This window comes from Lithobates pipiens, unplaced genomic scaffold (assembly GCF_037356315.1).
Source record: "Lithobates pipiens isolate NorthernLeopardFrog02 unplaced genomic scaffold, aLitPip1_a1.2 Scaffold_8, whole genome shotgun sequence".
Classification (NCBI taxonomy): Eukaryota; Metazoa; Chordata; class Amphibia; order Anura; family Ranidae; genus Lithobates; species Lithobates pipiens.
In genome coordinates, this window is record NW_027507903.1 from 95,737,304 (window position 1) to 95,757,183 (window position 19,880).

The 19,880-nt window shown below is 41.0% G+C and overlaps 1 protein-coding gene across 1 annotated transcript in view; it reads right to left on the reverse strand.

Annotated features, from left to right (window-relative positions):
* Positions 1-6,457: 6,457 nt before the first annotated feature.
* The window catches only part of TRPM1 (transient receptor potential cation channel subfamily M member 1), a 269,367-nt gene continuing 255,944 nt past the window's right edge, over positions 6,458-19,880 (reverse strand). The window contains exons 25-27 of the mRNA XM_077471831.1: positions 13,779-13,981; positions 9,339-9,471; positions 6,458-9,216 (exon numbers count right to left, since the gene is read on the reverse strand). Coding sequence (XP_077327957.1) covers positions 7,929-9,216; positions 9,339-9,471; positions 13,779-13,981 — 1,624 coding nt within the window. The 3' untranslated portion in view covers positions 6,458-7,928. The remainder of the gene's footprint in view (positions 9,217-9,338; positions 9,472-13,778; positions 13,982-19,880) is intronic.

Consider the following 19,880-nt stretch of genomic DNA (forward strand, 5'->3'; position numbering starts at 1 on the left):
ATTTCAATTGTAAAAAAAAAAAAAAAGAATCAAAATGAAACTAATTTTTTCATTCTGCACATGTCTAGTAATAGGCAGTTGTGAAGTGATGGGGTACTGAGTAGGGGGGGGGGGGGGGGGGCTCAGTTTCCCATCTTCACCCTGGACACTGGATGACCTTGTCCTGGCACTGTGGTGCAAACAGAGTTGTGGCAGGGGCCCGGCAGCTCCAACCACTGCAGGCTGTCTGCAAATAACTAGGGGAGGGGCGGAGACAAGACCAGTCACAAGGAGAGAGCCCAGTGAGCAGTCTTTATCACAGGAAGCTCCTACACAGAGGCAATATTTTATAGTGGATTACTGTACAGTTCTGGAAGAAATGCACCAAGCACACCAAGATTCAAGTAAGAATACGCATGCCTCTTTCTGGAAAAAAAATAATGTTACCCATGCCTCTTGCATTTAGACAATATTTATTTATCCTGGAGTTCAGCTTTAATAATTTACTTCAACTCACTATATAAATCAAAGTCCATCTACAGCTACTGAGTGCCAAAAGGGCAGCAGCACAGTTCCCTAGAGACTCTAGAGTTTAAGGCAGCACTCCGTTCATAGGGACTGATTTGTACAGACCAGAAGAAGTATCCTCAGCAACCACACATCAACCAACCGGACCCCAGCTATAATATGTCTTGTGAAGGTTTTGAAATAAAATAATTATCTGATTAGTTGTCATGAACAAAACAGCATCTTCCTTCCTTTTGGGCTTAATTAACAAACCCAATTGACTTATGTATTTGTGTTTGAGGAACTTCCACTACTATCTTCTATATTTCTATAGCATTGACATGTTACACAATACTTAACAAAATACAGAGTACGTTCAGATGAGTAATACAAATGTACAGTGGTGTGAAAAAGTGTTTGCCCCCTTCCTCATTTCCTGTTCCTTTGCATGTTTGTCACACTTAAGTGTTTCGGAACATCAAACCAATTTAAACAATAGTCAAGGACAACACAAGTAAACACAAAATGCAATTTGTAAATGAAGGTGTTTATTATTAAAGGTGAAAAAAAATCCAAACCATCATGGCCCTGTGTGAAAAAGTGATTGCCCCCCTTGTTAAAACATACTATAACTGTGGTTGTCCACACCTGAGTTCAATTTCTCTAGCCACACCCAGGCCTGATTATTGCCACACCTGTTCACAATCAAGGCATCACTTAAATAGGAGCTGCTTGACACAGTAAGGTCCACCAGAAGATCCTTAAAAGCTACACATCATGCCGAGACCCAAAGAAATTCAGGAACAATTGAGAAAGCTCTCAATTACTTTCTATCAGTCTGGAAAGGGTTATAAAGGCATTTCCAAAGCTTTGGGAATCCAGCGAACCACAGTGAGAGCCATTATCCACAAATGGCGAAGACATGGAACAGTGGTGAACCTTCCCAGGAGTGGCCGGCCGCCCAAAATTACCCCAAGAGCGCAGCGACGACTCATCCAAGAGGTCACAAAAGACCCCACAACAACGTCCAAGGAACTGCAGGCCTCACTTGCCTCAATTAAGGTCGGCGTTCATGCCTCCACCATCAGGAAAAGACTGGGCAAAAATGGCCTGCATGGCAGAGTTCCAAGGAGAAAACCACTGCTGAGCAAAAAGAACATCAAAGCTCGTCTCAATTTCTCCACAACACATCTTGATGATCCCCAAGACTTTTGGGACAACATTCTGTGGACCGATGAGACAAAAGTGGAACTCTTTGGAAGGTGTGTGTCCAAGTATATCTGGCGTAGAAGGAACACTGCATTTCATAAAAAGAACATTATACCAACGGTAAAATATGGTGGTGGTAGTGTGATGGTCTGGGGCTGTTTTGCTGCTTCAGGACCTGGAAGACTTGCAGTGATAAAAGGAACTATGAATTCTGCTGTCTACCAAGAGATCCTGAAGGAGAATGTCCGACCATCTGTTCGTGTACTCAAGCTGAAACGAGCTTGGGTTCTGCAGCAGGACAATGATCCTAAACACACCAGCAAGTCCACCACCGAATGGCTGAAGAAAAACAAAATGAAGACTTTGGAGTGGCCTAGCCAAAGTCCTGACCTGAATCCTATTGAGATGTTGTGGTATGACCTTAAAAAGGCCGTTCATGCTCGAAAACCCTCTAATGTAACTGAATTAGGACAATTCTGCAAAGATGAGTGGGACAAAATTCCTCCAGGACGCTGTAAAAGCCTCATTGCACGTTATCGCAAACGCTTGGCTGCAGTTTTTGCTGCTAAGGGTGGCCCAACCAGTTATTAGGTTTAGGGGGCAATCACTTTTTCACACAGGGCCATGATGGTTTGGATTTTTTTTCACCTTTAATAATAAACACCTTCATTTACAAATTGCATTTTGTGTTTACTTGTGTTGTCCTTGACTATTGTTTAAATTGGTTTGATGTTCCGAAACACTTAAGTGTGACAAACATGCAAAGGAACAGGAAATGAGGAAGGGGGCAAACACTTTTTCACACCACTGTAAGCGTTAAAAGGCCACTTTTGGAAAAAGTTTGACATTAAAACAAACTCCAGACAGAAATAATAAAACTACAAATGACTCCAGTTATGTATTCATTAAAATGAATATATTTATTTTAAAACATTGCTAGTATACGTAAAAGCTGCCATTATAACAGCTTCTTGTAAATGATTTGTACAGCAAGACTGAGAAGGAGGGCAAGCATTGTAAGCCAATCTGCCTCCACTACGATTTTCATGTGATCGTTTGTATGAAGATTGTTTGTCAGAACATTTAATAATGCCATCAGTGTCTATACAAAGTTCATATAAAAGTCCTTAAAAAAAAAAGAAATCAAGGCAATGTATGGCAAGGTATGGCAAGTTATGGCAATTTTTACATTGGTACAGCTTGGAGTATTAATATGCCATATCCATGGGATCCCTGTGGAAGCTGGAAATCACTGTAGTAGGTGCCACAGGAGTCCCATACTGAAGCCAGTGGCAATCAGTGTAGTTGCAGTGCCTACTACAGTGATTTCCAGCTTCCAGGGGGACCTCACAGGTATGGCACATGCATACATTGGACCAAACTGGACCAATTTATCTATGTAAAAATTGCCATAGCTGGAATTCTAGACCTAGATTTCAGCTTGAAAATATTTGTTTGATTGAAAAGACAATAATGTAATGCTTAACATTTCATTCGGAATTGGTGGAAGTGTATTTGATTCCAAATAGGAACCACATTCACATTTAGACTTTTTGTTTAATCAGATAAAAAAAATTTTCCATCCTTCTCTTCGATTTTCCTTGTCAGCGAATTTAAAAACAATTGTCAATTTGACTACATTGACCATTGAAAGAAGGTTTTAAAAAATACAGTTTTCCATTAAATTCTACCAATGTAGTACCCCGTAAACAAGATCGGATTTTCTGACAGCAAATGCTGGATGTGAGCTTGTTGTGGAAAAGTCCGACCCTGTGTATGTTCCATCGAACATTTGCTGTCAGACTTTCCACCAACAAATGTTGGCTAGCAGGTTCTCAAACTTTCCACCAACAAAGTTTTGTTGTCCGACTTTCCGATCGTGTGTACACAAGTTCGTCGCATGCTCGGAATCAAGTATGAGCCGGAAGCGCTCAGTCTTGTAAAACTAGCATTCGTAATGGAGATAGCACATGACTATCTAACTTCCTTTTTATCGGCTCGCTTGTACGTCACTACGCTCGTAATTGTTGGCCAACATTTGTGTGACCGTGTGTATGCAAGACAAGTTGAAGCCAACAACCTTGAACAAAATTCCACGGTTTTGTTGTCGAAAAGTCCTACCGTGTGTACGGGACATAGGAGGTTGCTGAGAGTTTGGGAGAGCAAAATGTAGTCAGGAGGCTGGGGAGTAGGCTGGTGATCACACTGCATTGTATAATTGTCTGTCAAGAGTGCCAGAGTCACAAGAAAGACTAAACAGAAATATAAACAGTTTAGCAACCAGTCTTTATATATGGTATTTTTTAGCTGTTTCACTAGATATTTGATTGGAATTGCTGTAAAATATGGTCCTTGGAGAGATGACAATCCTGGGCCACTTTATAAATAAATTCCAATAAAATTGGTTTAAAAGTGTAATTTAAACATTTGTTAATGTGTGGAGGCTTAAGAATAGTTATATATATTTTATACATTTCTTTAGGGACAATACATTCCTCAGCTCTATACCACGCTTTATGGAGAACACTGTACCACACACATCAGTATGTCTCCAAAAAAAGTTTACAATCTGGCGCCTGTAATGAAGAAATTCATTACATTGGGCTAATTGTGGGTGGAAGCTTATTACCCTGTCAGCACTTCTTTTGGAGGACACAAGTAGTTTTTGGAGGAACACGCACAAAAAAAATATTTTGCACCTAAGAATTGTATCACAATTTTGTTTTCTTGTAGCAATTTATCATAATAATCTCCAAGACCATTACAATATATCCTTGTTTTTCCTATTTTATCCACTCAAAAACAAGTATCAGTTATAGACCTGTAATAGCACAAAAAGTTGGAACTGGTCCTTGGAAATTTTTCGTAGTGGTCTTTTAAATACTGATTCCTTGACTAAAGTAAGTGGAATGTATTTATTACAAGTATAAAGAAGAATGATTTGTTGAAACCCATGACAACCAATCAGACAGCAGTTTAGCAAGATTATGAAACCTTGCTCCTTGTTAAAAAACACAACATTTTTCTAAAGTAACATCATGTGTTTTTGCTTTGTCATTGTAGCCATATTTCAAGTAATATTGGTTGAAATTAGGTTTGCTGAAAAAATATGCAATAATAATATGCAAGTGAAGTAACCCAAAGCAACCCATCGGAAATAATAATAATAATAATAATAATAATATTAATAAATCTTGTAAATGAGTATGAGTCTGAAAGTGGATCGGTTGCTAATGGTTATAGCACTTTGTACAGTACTATTGAACGACATTGTCTTACGTTATTTTTTTTAACCTATTCAGGCATTACACTTCTTTCATTGGTTCTGTCTTGTCTCTATAAATCACATAAAGGACAAAAGTACAAAAAAAAAAAAACACAATACTTTTTCATTACCCCTGTTCACACCTAATCATTAATAAACTGGATAGGAAAAGAGAGTTATGAGTACTTTACTTTCAGTCCATTCCCCATTAAACTGACTCAAATAATTTCTCAGAAATGTGTTTTTCATAGCACTAAATAGAGGTCAGCTTTAGTTGTATAGTTATCAAGTGTTACTGGAATTTTAAGGTTAAATGGGTCATACATGTCCTGAACTGCTTGTCAGATTAGGCCATTTTAAACAAACTATTAATAAACACGTATGTATAGTGTGAAAATTATTTTCAAGGTATGCCATCATGATAAAAGTTTGAATACATGACAGCTGGCATGGTACATGGTAGCCATATCTGACAGTGCATATTAAAATAATGCCCCTTTTGTACTCTTTGTGATTAGAGAATTTTGCTTGCAAGTCTTAGCCCCTGTACACACGGTCGGAGATTTCGACAACCAAATCCGTCGGATTTTGTCCGTCGGATTTTGTCAGTCGGATCTTGTCCGAAACTGTTGCATACACACGGTCGGACTAAGTTGTCGAAAAATCTGATCATTCAGAACGTGATGACGTAATTTCGTTACGATGGGACTACGTTCAGGCTAGTAGCTAATAGCTTCGATGTAGGAATTTGATCTGAGCATGCGTGGCACTTGGTCCGATCAAAATTCTCTACACATGATCGGAGTATGTCCGATCGAACCAGTTGGTCGGAAAATATTTCCAACAAGTTGGAAAATTGGGTCCGACGGAATCAGTCCGATGCATACCACACACAGTCGTATTATCCGACAACGCGGTCCGATAGGACACATTCTGACGGATTCTCAGACCGTGTGTACAAGGGCTTAGATCTGACAACATAGATTGGTGGCCAAGCTTGATACATATACTAATAGTCAGGCTGGTGTATTCACATACTTGGAAATAAACATAAAGTGGTTGGTTTACCAAAGGCAAATCAACTGTTTACATTGCAAGGGATATTTCATTTTGCAAGGATTTTTTTAGCCAAGTAAATGAGGCAAAGCGCTGAGATTTTTTTTTCTTGCATGTGATTAAGTGTTCTTTGAAAGTGTATTTACCTACCACATTCATTAAGCAGAGGGGGAAATCCTATTTGCCTTTAGTAAATCAACCCCATAATGTTTGCTTTATTTAGAATGCTTGAATAGAACAATGGTGATTATTTGACCAAATTGGTTTTAGTATGTAACCTGGGATGGTCATTTATATAGGCCTTCTGCCTCTCTCACTCTCAGTTCAAAGACCCTTTTTAATGCTTATAAAATACAATTAGCTTAAAGTGTATCTAAACCAAGAACAAAAAATGTTTTCCAAATGTATTACAGCTTACTACTCCTTGGGGTGGTGGCTGCATTTGTTTTTTAAAGATTCTTTTGCTTTATGTTCAACTAGTAATCTTGCAAATACCACACTCCCTGGCCCTGGGTGGTTAGGTCACACCTCCACTGTATTTATGGAGGGAGCCATGGTTGTCACACTTGGCTGCTCTCCTGATATGGACTACAAACATATTCATATCTCTTCAACTCCATTACATGGATGGCAGGGCACTTCATAGTTTACAGAGGATAACTGAGAAAGAAGGCATTCTTCAATGTAGTTCAAAGAAAGTGACAAGGACACTTAATTTCTAGCAATATAAACAGGTATTTTTTTGTATTTGCTGAAAATGTTCTTAACTTTAAAAAAAAAAGGAAAACGAATACAATCACCATATCTAAGAACTGTAAGCTGCAATATAATGCATGGTTGTTCTTGTGTTTAGTTAACAGTTTAATTAGCATACTTTTTGCAAGTACAGCATGGTGCTAAAGTTTCCTGTCCTTGCTCCCATTCACTATTCTATAAATTAACAATTACCTTAATTTTACCTTTTTTTAACCTCCCTGGTAGTTTTCCAGAGTGTGGCTCGGGGTTAAATTTCAGTACCATTAGCGGTAATCCCAAGCCACACTCGAGATTGCATTGCAGGATCCTGGTGCAGTGTACTTACCTTGTCCCCAGGATCCTGCGATGTCCCCCCATTGTGTCTGTGGGATCTGTCCTCTGCCCAATGCCTCTGTGTGTCGGGCTCTGTTCCCTGTGAACGTCACGATGCATGGGGAGCGGAGCCCGGTGGCAAATTTAAAAAATTGAAAATTCATAGCACGTACAGTACACTTACAGATTACATTACTGTATTAAATAATTTCACATCCCTTTTGTCCCTAGTGCTTTGTCCAATGCACTGCATGCAGTTTTATATTTATATATACTGTTCTTTCTGCCTGGAAACTTGAGATTGTCCATAGCAACCAAAAAGTGCCTCTTTACGTCAAAAGTGGTTTTAGACCAGCTAGAAAACAGCGATAGTAAATTAGAACACTTGCAGAATTGAGCGATAGTGAATCGTGGGGAAATTAATTTTATTATTATTATTATTATTATTATTATTATATTATTATTTTTTAGAATTATTTATAGTAATTTATTATATTATAATTTATGATTTTGTTTTTCAAACTTTATCATACCCGGGATATCTACTAGACTCTGTTTGGACAGATTTAAGTGTGTTATTGCTAAACATTACAGGCCTAGAATATAAAACGCCAAATTTCTATGCAAAACAATTGTACCACTTTGAGACGCAAAAATCTGACATAATCATACCGCCAGGAAGGCTACAATGGTGCTGAAATTGTCAAGTATTGTTTGTTATCAATATACTTTCTGGCATGAATTTCTGTGATATTTTATAGAAGTGTAAAAAATGTTTAAAAATCTTATGGTGATTAACCCTTCCCAATTTTACTCCGCTAATTCAAATAAATATCACTTCATATTAACACTCTGTTTCTGTGGATGCATTGTCTTTCTTTGTTTTCGAATCATCTGCTGCGCTACCACAGGCCACTACAATATTCATGACACTGCTTGCATGCCCAGGTCTTTCTAATTTATCCATTAAGGATCGTGATTTTCTTGAATGGCAATGTAAACTTTTTGATCTAGGAGAAGCAAAGCCACAAGTCTTGTCTGACTCTACAGACAGTAAATTTTCTGTCTCTGTCCTTTCAGTGAAAGGTGTGCAAGGAAAAGAGGCACTGTTTCCTATTTCTCCAATATCACTCTCATCTTCTGTATCTGTTAGCAGTGGCTTAAGCTCAGCTTGAATCTCAGCCTCTGATACAATATTGGGAAGCTCCGGTGTTTGCTTTTGTGATTCTTCTCCTTTACAGCTCCAGTTATTTTCCCAATCTTCTATAGCTGGAGTACACATCTGATCCATAATTGTGCTGTATTCTGTTGTCCAGTTGTTAACTCCACCTACTAGCTTTCCACTTTGCGTAAAGAAAAAACTTCTAGATTTGGTCATAGTTGCCTGACAAGTGTTAAATGACTGACCAGGGTAATATCGCATAGCTTTTGATTTTTCTAAGGGATAGGATATGGTAGCTTCTAGTTTTGTCCTTTCTACTGTTAAATGAGAGTTTGAAAAATCAGAAGCAGTGACTTCTGATATGGACTGTCCATTCACGATGACATCAGTTTGCTTTACCATTTCTCCACCAGAATTTTCAGAGTTTACAATAACGTTAGCATTTTCTGGAGTCCAGGTTTCTATACTGGAAAGTGGTTTTGTTGGTGGAACTATTCCTAAACTGACTTTGTTAAAATCATTTGTTGCTACAGCATTTGCACTTGAGGCATACCGAAGACTTGCCTGCCGTGGAACAAGTTGCGTGTTTTGATCTTGTTCACCTTTCTCTACTTTCATCCCAAAAGAATATGCTTTTCTACGAAGCCCAGGAGCAGGTGACATTGAGCCTGTGCTATCATCACATGGTAATTCTTCAGGTTCAACATGGTATTTATATAAGCTGTTTCCATCAGAACTGTTTACACTTCCTTGTCTTAAGAGAAAGGCAGCATCTACATCTGATGAAGCTCGTGAGCGTACATGGATTAATTCTGATTTGTCAATTCCTGCAAGCTTTTCAAGAGCATTAACCATTCTTCCTGAAAGTTCTTCTAGTTGAGAAAGTCGAAGGTCAACCGTCTGCAGAGATGCCTTCATGAAATGTTCACGCTCGTTCACTTCTTCTAGCCGCATTGACATATTTTCAACTCTACAACAGTAAATAAAGAGTCATTTGGAGCTCATGCAATAACAGCTGGAACAATATGGACTTTACTTAAGTCACGTGAGGTCTATTCATTTTAAGTAATTACTATTCTGAAATAAAACTACCTTTCAGAAGTGACCCGAATACGCTCATCATTTGATGATTGTTGCTCGTCCTCCTTCTCCTGAAAATACTCTTCCACACACTGCTCCTCAAACTCATACAGTTTTTTCAGCTCTTCTTCATTAAGAAACAACTCTGAAGGATTCAAGAAAACATTTACATTGATAAGTTATTACAGCAGTTAGTAAAAACTGTCCCATAAAAAAAAAAGAAAAAAAGAAAGACCTGCTTGTGGTGTGCTCAAATTTAGAAAATAAAAATTGAAACAATTAGTAATGCAGGACTGTAAATAGCCATTTATCAGGTGACTATGTATCACTACTGCTAGATAAAATATTGAAACTACCTCACTGTACCCATCAATTGCAGCCTCACTGTGCCTATCAATAAATGCAGCCTCACTGTGCCCATCAATTGCAGCCTTACTGTGCCCATCAATTGCAGCCTCACTGTGCCTATCAATTTCAGCCTCACTGTGCCCATCATGTACAGCCTTACTGTCTGTGCCAATCAATTTCAGTCTCACTGTTCTCTTCAATTGCAGCCCCACTGTGCCCATCAATTGCAGCCTCATTTTGCCCATCAAATGCAGCCTCACTGTGCCCATCAATTACAGCCTCACTGTGCCCAACAATTGCAGCCTCACTGTGCCAATCAAATGTGGCCTCACTGTGCCCATCATATGCAGCCTCACTGTGCCAATCAAGTGCGGCCTCACTGTGCCCATCATATGCAACCTCACTGTGCCAATCAAAAACAGTCTCACTGTGCCCACCAAATGCTGCCTCACTGTGTCCATCATATGCAACCTCACTGTGCCTGTCAATTGCAGCCTCACTGTGCCCAATCGATTGCAGCCTCACTGTGCCAATCAAATGCAGTCTCACTGTGCCCATCAAATGCAGACTCACTGTCCCCATCATATGCAGCCTCATTGTGCCACTCAAATGCAGCCTCACTGTGCCAATCAAACACAACCTCACTGTGCCCATCAAATGCAGACTCACTGTGCCCATCATATGCAGCCTCACTGTGCCCATCATATGCAGCCTCACTGTGCCAATCAAATGCAGCCTAATTGTGCCCATCATGCACAGCCTCACTGTGCCAATCAAATGCAGCCTCACTGTGCCCATCATATATAGCCTCACTGTGCCAATCAAATGCAGTCTCACTGTGCCCATCAAATGTGGCCTCACTGTCCCCATCATATGCAGCCTCATTGTGCCAATCAAATGCAGCCTCATTGTACCCATCAAATGCAGCCTCACTGTGCCTATCAAAGGTGGCCTCTTGTGCCAGTCATATGCAGCCTCACTGTGCCCATCAAATGCAGCCTCACTGTGCCCATCATATGCAGCCTCACTGTGCCAATCAAATGCAGCCTCATCGTGCCAATCAAAGCAGCCTCACTGTGCCAATCAAATGCAGCCTCACTGTGCCCATCAAATGCAGCCTCACAGTGCCCATCAAATGCAGCCTTACTGTGCCCATCATATGCAGCCTCACTGTGCCAATCAAATGTGGCTTGTACAGTATGGAGGGTGTAGAGTATGTGTATAGAGGGGGTGGATGGTATTAGTATATACAGGAAGGAAGGTGGGTGTATACAGCTATATATACACCCACCTTCCTTCCTGTATATAGAGACCTTCCTCTGTCATCACTGACTGCAGATATACATCATCTGTCCTGTATATACCTATATATACACCCACCTTCCTCCATCATCACTGACTGCAGATATACATCATCTGTTCTGTATCCAGCTATATATACAGTAATAGGACAGATGATGTATATCTGCAGTCAGTGATGATGGAGAAATGTCTCTATAAAGGAAGGAAGGTGGATGTATATAGTTGTATACACTACAGGACAGATAATGTATATCTGAAGTCAATTCAGTGATGATGGAGGAAGGTCTCTCCATAGGGCCGATTGCTGTATGTACATACACATACCCCAATCTTCACTGTGTAGGTCTAGTCTGCACTGCCTGAGGTGGACTGAGTAGAGAGAGAAGCGGACGTGTGTGCAGATCGGAGGGGCTCCGGCTTTCAGTGGGATTATGATACCAGCTGAGAGCAGTAATAGTGGGCCGCGGCACTTCTCATTCAGTGCTGCACTGCTGCTTACCAGTCTGGCCAAATATCAGAGAGGTGCCTGCTCAGGCCTTGCTTTGCATTCCATAACATCCACACACAGCGAGTAGTGGAAAATCAGAAGTGACTCTGCAGTTCCACGAAAAGCACTGCCTACTGTCCTCTGGACTGCGCAAATCGCAAACCAGCAAAAGAGGGATCATTCTAGAGTGGGAGTGTTCAGGGGGTAACACTTGTGCCCCGAGGACATTCTAAAGACAGCCCCTTTGAAGCTTCTCAGGCGCAATCACCTGATTGCAACACGTCAAGCTTCCCATAGACAGATGTGTGTCCGGTGCCATAGACACTTAAAGTAGAACTATAGGCAAAACTTTTTTTTTCCAGTTTGGATAGAGCAAGGGAGGGTTCTAACCTCTGTCAGATTTTTTTTTGTGCCATCTGTGTTCCATTGCAGAGGTTTACCTTCACTTCCTGTCCCATAACCAAACAGGAAGTGACTGGAAATCTCTGCAAATAAGGGAATTCCATAGGAACTCCCAGGTCACCATAAGAAGTGTCCCCATTGGAACATTTTCCCTCTATTACTTTTCTGGGGACAACCCAAAATGTTGGGATTTTATTTTATTTTCACTTTTAATGATAATGGTAAACAGAACTAATAAAGAGGGGGGGTTTCCTTAATAGGGGCACAGACAGCAATGAAAACTGACAGGGGTTCTAATCCATCTCCACTCTATCCAAAACGAAAAAAAAAAAGTATTGCCTTTAGTTATAGTTTAAAGAACTACTTTTTTTCCCATGACTAACTTTGGGGGGGGGGGGGGGTGGCTGGGGGGGACAGTGCCCGTGCGCCCCCTATTGATGGGCCACCACTGATGCCAGCCATTCTGAATGGGCAAAACTCCAGCACTTGCTTGTAAAAATGGAGCTTACCCATTTCCTTCTGCCTCACAGATATTCCTATTGGTCATTAAGGAAATTCATGATAGTGATGGACAAACTGGGTAGTGGGAGCAAGCAACCTACAACACTTCCCAGAATGTGCAGGCACCTCTAGGTTCCTTGAATTTATACTTGCGTCAGGAACACCATGTCAACCATCAGAGAGATCGTGCCATCCGTAAGGCTCATGCTCATGCACATGTGAGGCGCACACATAGGAACATACATCAGCATGCATGTGGATGCATGGACAATTCTACCACAAATACTGGCACCTATTGGCCTATTTAAACCTGGGATCATTGCTGGATTGGCCTTGTTAAGCAAAGGTACATTGCTGTGTGGTCTTTCAGCTTGTAGCTCTGTTATCCCTGATCCAGAATTGACTCGTTATTGACCTAGCCCTCATTTGACCTGCCTTTGGCTTACCCTTGCCTGCTTATGTTTGCTGCCTACCTGTGCTACTGACCTCAGCCTAGACTCTTTACTAAGGTTTTGCCTGTCAATTCTCTACCTCGTTGTCTGCCTGCTGCCAACCTCCACTCATCTCTGGCCTTGATGCTGCTCATGATTTGGTGTCTTCCTACTCAACTGTTTCCAAACTTGGCTTGTGACCCAGTTCTGCTCTCTACTGGTCTGGGTGAAGTCAGGGCGCCCTCTCAGTTGTGCTTCTGTATATCTGTTGCCAAGTTCAAATCTGCCATTCCAGTTTCAAAGCACCTGTGCCCTTCCATTGCCCTGTTCGCACAGGAACTGAACAAAGGTCCACCCCATCTCAAGCTCCTCATACAGGTATGTGACAACTTGCTTGCAGCTCTCTTTTATTTAAAGGGGCAAAGTCACATTCACAATAGTCAAGACCAAAAGCTTTACCCCTGCTCAGCCTCCAAACAAAAGGTGAAATACAGTCAACGCACTGTTTTTGTTTTTTCTTTTGCTGTATATATCCCAGTTGGGAAGATTTACACCTACTTACTGTCAAGGCTTGTGGGCACTGTGGTTAAATGAAACTGTAATGAAAGGCTTCATATAGAGTGGAGAGAAATTATAACACTTGCCAGATTTTTACTGCTGTAAAATCCTACATTTTGGGTTGTGCCCAGGACAGTAATAAAGGGGAAATCTTTCAATAGGGATACTAATTCTGGTCACCCTGGTGACAATCAAGGATTCCCTCCCTATTTTGACTATGGGACAGGTATCAAATCTTCCGAATCGAAAACACATGGCAAAAACGAATGGGTTATACCCCCCCCCCCCCCCCGTACTCTATCCAAAATGAAAAAAAAAATTGGCTTTAGTTCTTTAATAAAAAAAACTAAAATTTGTAGAGAAAGGGATCATTTCATCACACATATATATTCAATGGAGTCAATTCTCAAAGAATAAACATACTCAGGCCTCTGTCGCGCTCATCCTGCTCCCCTTCTTGCTTTCTTCTACAGCGACAGCAAAGACGTTTCAGGATGATGTACAAGTGGCTAAATATTATCATTGGAGGAGGTAGGACAGGCCGGTCATGAAAAGTCATAATGAGCTGGTAACGCTGGAACTTCCACACTTGATTTGAAATAGACTTTACTTCAAAAAAGGTGTTACTATAAAAAAAAAAAAAAAAAAATTAAGAGAATATAGAAAGTATATTCGAAACAGAAAAACTCCCAAACAAATAGTTTGTAACAGTTTATATATTACATTGTAATAGTAAGCCTGCTATGAAAGAAAATGTCATATTATTAAGACTCCAACAGCTACAGTATTTCTGAAAAATATACATATGTATGGTGAACTGTTAGGAGTTCTAAATTAAAGACATAAACAACAAAAAATAATAACTATGTTTAATACTATATTCAAAATTAAAAACACTAAAAACTGCTAAAAGGTTTAACCACTTAAGGACCAGAAGTATTTGCCCCCTTAATGCCCGGGCCATTTTTTGCGATACGTCACTGCGTCACTTTAACTGACGATTGCACGGCCATGCAACGCTGTACCCAAACAACATTTATATCCTTTTTTTCCCACAAATAGAGCTTTCTTGTGCTGCTATTTGATCAGCTCTGTGTTTGTTTTTTGCACTCTAAACAAAAAAAGACAGACAATTTTGAAAAAAATCTATTTTTTTTTTACTTTTTGTTATAATAAATATCGAAAAACAAAATGTAAAACGAATTTCTTCATCAGTTTAGGCCAATATGTATTCTTTTACTTTTTTTGGTAAAAAAAAATCTGCGATTTTCAGCAGGACTATGACATTGTGACAGACAGATCGGACACGTTTAACACATTTTTGGGACCAGTGACATTTATACAGCGATCAGAGCTAAAAATAGCCACCGATTACTGTATAAATGTCACTGGCAGGGAAGGGGTTAACACTAGGGGCAATTAAGGGGTTAAGTGTTCCCTGGGGAGGTGTTTCTAACTGTGGGGGAGTGTAGTGACTGGAAGAGGAGACAAATCACTGTAGATCTGTCTCTCCTCCCCTGACAGAACCGGGATCTGTCTGTTTACATTGACAGATCCCCATTCTGTCTTTCTCATGAGCGATCGTGGGTGGCCGGTGGACATCATGGCTGCCGGCCATGCACTGTGTCTCTGGCATCGTGCCACCACAGACGGGCGCCCATAGTCACAGTGCTGGCGCCGAGGAGAGGGGGGAAAGAAGAACGGGGCTTCATCGCCCACATCACTGGACCGTGGGACAGGTGAGTGTTCAATTATTAAAAGTCAGCAGCTACACTTTTTGTAGCTGCTGACTTTTATATAGGTGGAACTCCACTTAATGAAAGAAATGGTTTGTGTCTAAAACAGTGAGAATAACTCAAATGGTTTCAATTGCAAACGGGAAGTATTTATTTTTAAAAAGCTGTTGCTATAAAAGTAAAAATAACTGCCAAAAATTTTAAACCAGCATTTTTGCAGTTGAACACTTGTTCTGGGATGAAACCAGAATAGTTTTTCTAAGCCCTTTTACACACGGTCGGAAATTTCGACCACAAAATCCGTCTGATTTTTTCCAACGGATTTTGCCTGAAACTGGTGTTGCATAACCACGGTCGGACAAAGTTGTCGGAAAATCCAATTGTTCGGAACGTGATGACGTTTGTTTGTTGCGACGGGACTACGTTCAGGCTAGTAGCCAATAGCTTTGGTCTCGTAATTTGATCTGAGCATGCGTGGTACTTTGTCCAATCGGAATTCTCTACAAACGATCGGACAAAGTCCGATCGGATCATGTTGTCGGAAAATTTTATATCCAGCTCTCAAACTTTGTTGTTCAGACATTCCGACGGAAAGAGTCCAATGGAGACCACACACGGTCGGATTACCTGACAACACGGTCCTGGAATTTCCGACTGTGTGTACAAGGGCTTAGAAGGAAACAAACTGCCATGGAACTGCCCATCTTGATTTTTTTAAATCATTCCCCACCAAAAATAAAACTAGCTAGTTAATGAAACAAATTTTAGTAAGAAGCAGACAGAAGCACCAAGGCCAAAAGTCTCTGAGTCATCTTTGACACAGAGATGACTATGGATGCACAAATAGGATCAGTAGTCAGTTGATCCCACTATCTTCTCCGCCTGCTACGCAGACTCATCCCCTTCATTCCAGAAAAGGAGAAAGCGGTAGTAGTTGGAACAATCATCAATTCGTGACTCGACTACGCAAATTCCCTCTATATAGGACTACCTAATTACCGCATTGCATGCCTACAAGTCATCCAAAACACAGCAGCAAGACTAGTCATGAGGAAGAAACTCTGGGAATCCATTTCCCCATCCCTAAGGACCCTCCATTGGCTAACGGTAAAGGATAGGATCACATTCAAGACCCTCTGCCTCACCCACAAATGTACACAAGGAAACGCTCCTCAATACCTATGTGAGAAAATAAAACACTACATACCCAATCGCAGCCTCCGATCAACAAACCAAAACCACCTCCTCATCCCCAAGTCCCGATACAAATCTAAGGGAGAACGAAGATTCGCAGTCCAAGGACCGCGGCTATGGAACGCTCTACCCACCAACATCCGCATGGAAGAAAACCATCGGGCCTTCAGCAAAAAAATCAAGACCCACCTCTTCTAAGAAGCAGGACAACACAGGACAGACCAAGCGCCTTGAGGCAATTCAGTTCGCATTTGCAGCGCTATACAAATCATTCATTCATTCATTCAGAAAACTGCCAAAAATATTCCCATGGCTTACAGTTGTCACCACCAGAAAGCTAAAAATAACAAGAAAAAGATTTAAATGAATATATCTGCACTTGAACAACTTGAACACCTGTCGCATAACCATACCACAAGAAAACATTTGAAAAGGATAAAAACTGCCATTGAACTGCTTTCTCTAAAATATTTTAAATTGCAGAATTCATGTTTTTTCACTAGAAACAGAGATAAAACCACAGTGTTAGTAGAGCAATAGATAGCATCACTAGGGCAGTGAACCGTGTCAGTAGGGCAGAGGATAGTGTCAATAGGGCAGAGGTTGGTGTAGTAGAGCAGTTTTTCACTCAGTAGAGTAGTGGGTGGTGTCAGTCAGTAGAGTAGTGGATGGTGTCAGCAGGACAGCGGACTTTGTCAGTAGGGCAGAGGATGGTGTCAGTAAGGCAGTGGATGGTGTCATTAATTTTTTAGTTTTATCATTTATTTTTTTGTTATTTTTCACAATTGTATTTTTTTAATTACTTTATACAATTGTATTTGTTATTATATTTCCTATTTTTTAAACAGCTTTGCTGGGAGGCTTTGGTGAAATATCAGGGATCTAATCAGACCCCTAATGTCTCACTTTTGAGACAGAGAAAGGACTGTATCCTCAATCCCCATCTCTGCAGCCTCAGCTGAACAAAACGAATGAACAGGAAGAGCTCTGCACAGTCTCCATGCTCATTCACAAACTGAAGCAAAGTAAACAGAGTTTACTATACTTCAATTATGAATAAACACAGTGAGTAATCAGTACAGATCATTCACTGTGTTTGTTCAGAAAAAAAAGGGCCCACAAATTACATATTTACTTGCCCCTTCCCCCACTCTCCATCCTGAAACAATCCCTGCAGCAGCCAGCAGGAAAGAGAGAAGAGGGAAAGCCGGAAACTCTGCGATGGGAAGGAGCACCAGGGGAGCACACATTGGGCCCCGGGCAGCAGAAGGAAGGGAACCTGGACAGGAGGGGTGGTGGGGGAAGCATTTACTGGAATTGATCCCCTGTAATTCTCCCCAGCAGCAGCTGAAAGATGGCTGGAGGGAGGGGAGGAGAAGCTGGCTGTTGTGGGTGGGGTGACTACAAGGGATGAGTTTCAGTAAATGTTGCCCCTGCAGCTTCTTCTGTCCAGGTTCCCCTTCTTTCTGTTTGTCAGCAGTACAGCATGCTAAGTTGTTCCTTCCCTGCACCACTCAGCATATATGAGAGGAGCAGTTCAGTGTGGCATGCATTTGAATTCAGCCTCCCCGAGTGGATATTTTGTAGAACCACCTTTCGCTGAAATTACAGTCTTTTTAGGGATGTCTCTACCAGCTTTGCACATCTAGAGAGTGACATTTTTGCCCATTCTTCTTTGCAAAATAGCTTAAGCTCTGTCAGATTGGATGGAGAGCCTCTGTGAACAGCAATTTTCAAGTCTTGCCACAGATTCTCAATTGGATTTATGTCTGGACTGTGACTGGGCCATTCTAACACATGAATATACTTTGATCTAAACCATTCCATTGTAGCTCTGGCTATATGTTTAGGGTTGATGTCCTGCTGGAAGGTTAACCCCCACCCCAGTCTCAAGTCTTTTGCAGACTCTAAGATTTCCTTATATTTGGCTCCATCCATCTTCCCATCAACTCTGATCAGCTTCCCTGTCCCTGCTGAAGAAAAGTATTCCAACAACATGATGCTGCTACCACCATGTTTCATGGTGGGGATGGTGTGTTCAGGGTGATGTTCAGTGTTAGTTTTCCACCACACATAAGGGTTGATTTACTAAAGGTAAATCGACTGTGCACTTTGCAAAGTGCATTTGCACTCTGCGAGAGCAGTTACTCCAGGGCTTAGTAAATGAGGAAAAGCTCTGCTGAATTCCATCATCCAATCATATGCAAGCAAAAAGGCTGTTTCTTAAATTTTCCTTGCACATGATTGGGTATTCTTTGCAAAGTGAAGCTTTACATCATTTACTATGATCTGGAGCAACTGCAATTGCAGAGTGCAATTGCACTTTGCAAAGTGCACAGTCGGTTTGCCTTTAGTGAATCAACCCCATAGCGTTTTGCTTTTAGGCCAAAATTTTTAATTCTTCTTCCACCTGTTTGATGTGTCCCCCACATGGCTTTTTACAAACTGCAAACTGGACTTCTTATGGCTTTCTTTCAACAATGGCTTTCTTCTTTCCACTCTTCCATAGAGGCCAGATTTGTGGAGTGTACAACTAATAGTTGTCCTGTGGACAGATTCTTCCACCTGAGCTGTGGATATCTGCAGCTCCTCCAGAGTTATGTACCTCTTCGCTGCTTCTCTGATTATTTTTTTCCTTGCCCAGCCTGTCAGTTTAGGTGGACGGCCATGTCTTGGTAGGTTTGCAATTGTGCCATACTCTTTCCATTTTACAATAATGAATAGAACAGTTCTCTGTGAGATGTTCAAAGCTTGGGATATTTTTTTTATAACCCAACCCTGCTTTAAACTTCTCCACAACTTTAAACCTGACCTGTCTGGTGTGTTCCTTGGCCTTCATTATGCTGTTTGTTCACTAAGGTTCTCTAACAAACCTCCAAGGGCTTCACAGAACACCTGTATTTATACTGAGATTAAATTACACACCAGTGGACTAAGTATAGCTGTGGCATTGCATGGTTGGCTTTCTGTAGCATGGATTACATGCATTGCTAGTTTTTAGAATGAATCGTTATTTTTCACAATTGTATTTTTTTAATTACTTTATACAATTGTATTTGTTATTATATTTCCTATTTTTTAAACAGCTTTGCTGGGAGGCTTTGGTGAAATATCAGGGATCTAATCAGACCCCTAATGTCTCACTTTTGAGACAGAGAAAGGACTGTATCCTCAATCCCCATCTCTGCAGCCTCAGCTGAACAAAACGAATGAACAGGAAGAGCTCTGCACAGTCTCCATGCTCATTCACAAACTGAAGCAAAGTAAACAGAGTTTACTATACTTCAATTATGAATAAACACAGTGAGTAATCAGTACAGATCATTCACTGTGTTTGTTCAGAAAAAAAAGGGCCCACAAATTACATATTTACTTGCCCCTTCCCCCACTCTCCATCCTGAAACAATCCCTGCAGCAGCCAGCAGGAAAGAGAGAAGAGGGAAAGCCGGAAACTCTGCGATGGGAAGGAGCACCAGGGGAGCACACATTGGGCCCCGGGCAGCAGAAGGAAGGGAACCTGGACAGGAGGGGTGGTGGGGGAAGCATTTACTGGAATTGATCCCCTGTAATTCTCCCCAGCAGCAGCTGAAAGATG